Here is a 5,063-nt window from a genome sequence, read left to right as displayed (position 1 = left end):
CTTGTTTGCCAAAATTAAATCCCACAATCACAGCTTGTTTGATTCCTTATATAAGAGAAGAGAGCTAACAGTATAACATCAAAGAAATGTAATGATTTCTGGATATAGTGTGCCAGTGCTCGAATTGTAAATTTATATGAGGGTATACTCTCAGGGGTGGATGCAACTAAGGGGGGACCACTGGTAGAAGTGACTGCATGCATGTGCGAAATGCGAAGCATGAGCTTTCTAGGGGGGTCTGGGGGCATGCCCCCCAGGAAATTTTGAAAAATTAAGGTTCTGAGATTGAATTTGGTGGCAATTTTGACTGAAATTTGTTGTTAGTTTGATACCGTAAGTATGAATACAAAATTAATAGTATAGATACTGAACTAAAACAGAATTAGTGGCTAGAGTGTAAAGGCCTAGGCTGCTCTGCATGGAAATTTAGAAAAATTAACATTCTGAGATTGAACTTTGCTGAGCTTAACTCTTGAAGTATGAATGCTAATAGTAGCTATATACTGCGCTACAAAACAGAATTAGTTCACTAGCTAATTATAACTCCTGATTTATCTTAATAAAATATTAAATGGATGCACGGATATGAGTATAATACCTATACTGGCTTATATGATATGTTCTTAATGTTTGTATCATAATTTGCTATATCTACATGAGGATAGTATACACTATTACAGACAAATGTAAAAATACAGTAGACACTGGTTTATTCTTTTAGTTTTTTCCTTAAGATATTATAATCATGCTCTTCATTAATAGTTTGTTTTCTTGCATGTGCCTTACTATCATCAGATAAAGATCCCTTCCATGTCCTCACATACAACGAAGGACAGAATTCCTGAGGTGGAGGACCAACACACTTGATAAACATAAGAGTAGAAAGTGTTTTTATAGTAAGTGATGACCTCACTGAGGAGGTCAAAATATTCATTTGGCTAAAGCCTCTTTCACATTCAGCAGTTGATACTGCTATGATTTTTGTAGCTTTAATGAGGTCCATCAACTTTTCTGGAGGTTCTAGTAATCCCTCCGTTCTTACAATGTCTATGTATTCCTGAAACCCTCTTCTTGCTATCACATCATCAAGATGGAATATATCACACATATACTTTACTTCTTCATTGCCATAAGTTAATGGACATTCTTTTGGCCAACTTGAAGGTTTTAAAACAGTGATAGAGTTTATCAACTTTGGTAATTCATTTTCTGTGTCTCTAAATGTCACTAGGCGCTTTTCAAGATTTGCTGCTAAACTTCTCATTAACTGACCATATGGAATAACAACATCACATTTGCGATTATCCTGTATTAGAACATCTTTAAACTTTCTATCAGTACCAACTTTATCAACCACACATTTTACTTCTTTGTATTTAGTACCAGGATAATCAACCATGGAGTGAAACACCCTAATAGCCCTGTAAATTAAAGCATGTGCCATGGGAAGTGTTATCTTTCTTTCTTGCAGATCTAGTGAAAGACTAGAAAGTTCTTCTAAGCAATCGTACATTGTTGCAAGATTAAGAACAAAACTTGAAGATGCTAGTTTTATAGCTAATCCTTTAAAAGTTTGCTTTTCAGAAGAATTTCTAGATACATCTTCACTGGCTTTAATAAGGTGACAATACAATGGATAGTACAAATTCCATATAGCTTTAACAGTATGAAAACTTGAAGCTACCCACCTGTTATCAAGCACACGTCCACTTGTAAAAAAACTGAGTAGACAAATCTAGGCAGCATTCCTCCAATTCTTGTTTATTGTTTAGCAGAAGAGTGATAAATATGATAGAGTTTATCAAATAATAATATTTTGAAATGATTGATCCCACATATCTCTGCAATAGCATCACCAACTGCTAATTCTAAGCGATGGTTGAAACAATGCCATGGAATAACATTTGGAAAAGCCTGCTGTACTTTCTTAGCTACCCCAGAATGTGACCCAAACATTACAGAAGCACCATCTGATGCAAAGCCTATTAATCGGTTGGAGAGTATTTCTGAGCTAAATCCATGTTCTTCAAGGCATCGCAACAAACTAGTATATATATACATTCTGCATTTTGTGCAGGAAGCTCAACAAGATCAAGGTAAAATGTAACAGGCTCCAAACCATCAGAAAAACATGTTTTTATATATATTATCAGAGTGGATTTTTTGCTAATTGAGGTAGCTTCATCAATTAAAACAGAAAGTTTACTTTCACTTTCAATGATTATTTTGCAAATCCTTGCATGCATTTCTTTACCAATGTGATCGCTATCATTGTGACAAGATTTATCACTTTGTAATGTTCGTCCAATGTCAACTCCATTAAGAACATGAATGTCACAATCAACAGGTAAATCAGTAAAAGGACGACCAGTTTTACCTATTTTATATGCAATCCAAAACATTTTTTTAGTTGCACTGAAGTATGATTTATTCATGGTAGCAATACTGCTCTCAATAGTCTCCTTACTTGCTTGTAGCTTTATTTTCTGTGCTTGGGTATGTGCTTTAGATTTGCTATGCCGTCTTATTTTATTTTGTAATGGCATAAGCTGTTTCTCTTTTGATTTGCCACATGCACTGACTGTAACTGACTGCCATTCACAAGAAAGATGTATATTCTTTGTAGCATCTACACCTAAAGATGGTAACTCTTTACAAGTGCTGCAACCCAATTTGTTATTCACACAAATAAGCCAAGGGTAAGAATGTTTTTTATCCAACCACATTTTCCAGGTCCAACAACCAGGTAAATGTGTTAAAATGTCACTGCTAGTTGGTACTTCCTCTGTATGTATACTACCATTATCTGGCTCACTACAATCTTCTTCTTCACTACTTTGCTGCCTTTCATCATCATCAGCTGATTCATCACCAGCTGATTCATCACCAATGACTTCCTTGGTAGACACATGTACAGTAGAGGGGGTAGATGATTTAGTTTCACATATAAATCTGGCTAATGTAGATTGCATACTTTCAAAATAAACTAGCACGTGTTTAATTCTAATTAATACACACCACACGAAGGTGGGATTAGATTCCTCTAGGAGATCAACTGGCTCAAGAATCACGTTTCACTAAGTAAGAATGTATTATTACTAGATGTTTCATGGATGTTCTTTGCTGAGGGGTGCTAGCTACACTGTACCTTATTATAGGCTATATAACAAGGTATCAAGACACACGGTAGTGTGTCGTGCGGCCCAAGAAGCCGGCGCGTAACACCCGTGAGTATAGTGACAGGAAGAAAGAAAACGCAATTTTCGCACCTCCGTAGCTCTGTGCTGCCTTGATGAAACAAGACGATTTTTGCTTTGAGCGAAATCGCTTCAAGCGTTCCCGAGATATGCGCCTTCAAAAATTGGCTTAATTTCTTCGGGTTTATTTTTTCTTATTTTTCTTCCTCTTTTCGCACACTTACAAAAACTGCTATAAAACGCGAACGCAATATCCGATTGCCTTGGAATTTGGCACACTGAAGGGGGGTATAACGGCGCATCTCTGTACCAACTTTGGCTGGAATCAAGACACACGGTAGTGTGTCGTGCGGCCCAAGAAGCCGGCGCGCAACCCCGTGAGTATATTGACAGGAAGAAAGAAAACGCAATTTTCGCACCTCCGTAGCTCTGTGCTGCCTTGATGAAACAAGACGAATTTTGCTGTGTACATCAAGACACACGGTAGTGTGTCGTGCGGTCCAAAAAGCCGGCGCGCAACCCCGTGAGTATATTGACAGGAAGAAAGAAAACGCAATTTTCGCACCTCCGTAGCTCTGTGCTGCCTTGATGAAACAAGACGAATTTTGCTGTGTATATTCCCACCAACTTCAGTACTACACATTCCAAATTTGAGAGAAATCGCTTCAGGCATTCCTCAGATATGCGACTTCAAAAATTGGCTTAGTTTCTTCGTTTTCTTCTTATTTTTCTTCCTCTTTTCGCACACTTACAAAAACTGCTATAAAACGCGAACGCGTTATCCGATTTCCTTGAAATTGGGCACACAGAAGGGGGGTATAAAGGCGCATCTCGGTACCAACTTTGGCTGGAATACCATAAACAGGCAAAGAGTTATGAGCGATTATGCACGAAAATAACACCAATATGTTGTCACGCCTACAGGGTAAACCGCGTATGGGAAGAAGCTGAAAATCGGTGGGTGAATAGGTTAACTACTGAACCTCAAACCTTTTGTGGTTTGAAAGAAATCGAGCTAAAAACAAGGAAGATACAGCGAAAAAATCAACAGTGTGTAACAATTATGCAATCGAGATTAGCTAATAAAAAACGACTGCTTGCCACGCCTACCAGATAAACCGCTTGGGGTAATGCTTTGAAAATCGTTGTACAGATGGAGTTATCATCTTAGAAAGGCTCTTCAATGGTGTAGAAGAATCAGACTTAAAGCCACGGAGTTATAACACGAAATCCAACTTGGTGTAGCAAATTGCGAGATCGAGATACTCTAATAGAGCAGTCATCCTAATAGAGCAGTCACACTGAACAGAATTCAAGAGATCAGTTAGAAATAAGTAACCTGTATAGAGATCAGCTACAAACAAATCACCCTGTTCAGACATCAGTTAGAAGAAGTTTTCTTGTAGAGAGTTCAGTTACAAACAAATCACCCTGTTGAAAGATCAGCTAGAAGATGTCACCTTGTAGATAGCTCAGTTACAAAGAAACCACCATGTAGAGAATTCAGCTACAAACTAGTGACCCTGTAGATACATCAGCTAGAAGAAGTTACCTTGTAGAGAGTTCAGCTACAAAGAAACCATTCTGTAAAGAGCTCAGCTGCAAACAAATCACCTATACAGAATTCAGCTACAAACAAATCACCCTGTAGAGAGATCAGCTAGAAGAAGTTACCTTGTAGATAGTTCAGCTACAAACAAATCATCCTGTAGAGAGATCAGCTAGAAGAAGTTACCTTGTAGATAGTTCAGCTACAAACAATTCACCCTGTACAGAGCTCAGTTAAAAGAGGTTTCCTTGTAGAGAGTTCAGCTACAGACAAATCACCCTGTAGAGAGATCAGTTAGAAGAAGTTACCTTGTAGAT

General features: G+C 37.8%; 1 protein-coding gene across 1 annotated transcript; it reads right to left on the bottom strand.

The window, feature by feature from the left end:
* Nucleotides 1-709: 709 nt before the first annotated feature.
* On the bottom strand, nucleotides 710-2,972 carry LOC136255087 (E3 SUMO-protein ligase KIAA1586-like). The gene is made up of 2 exons (XM_066047807.1): nucleotides 2,255-2,972; nucleotides 710-1,611 (listed from the first exon to the last, which is right to left on the bottom strand). The coding sequence occupies exons 1-2, from the start codon at nucleotides 2,970-2,972 to the stop codon at nucleotides 710-712; spliced, it is 1,620 nt and encodes a 539-aa protein (XP_065903879.1).
* Nucleotides 2,973-5,063: the final 2,091 nt, after the last annotated feature.

Source organism: Dysidea avara, chromosome 5 (assembly GCF_963678975.1).
Source record: "Dysidea avara chromosome 5, odDysAvar1.4, whole genome shotgun sequence".
NCBI classification, from domain to species: Eukaryota; Metazoa; Porifera; class Demospongiae; order Dictyoceratida; family Dysideidae; genus Dysidea; species Dysidea avara.
This window is presented reverse-complemented; position numbering and strand designations above follow the sequence as displayed.

What these genes read in the sequence shown, in the direction of transcription:
- LOC136255087 (XM_066047807.1), bottom strand. Translation starts at nt 2,972, where the DNA reads ATGCAATCTACATTAGCCAGATTTATATGTGAAACTAAATCATCTACC. An exon ending in CAATGATAGCGATCACATTG is followed by an intron (nt 1,612 to 2,254) that starts GTAAAGAAATGC and finishes ACCTTATTAAAG; the next exon opens with CCAGTGAAGATGTATCTAGA.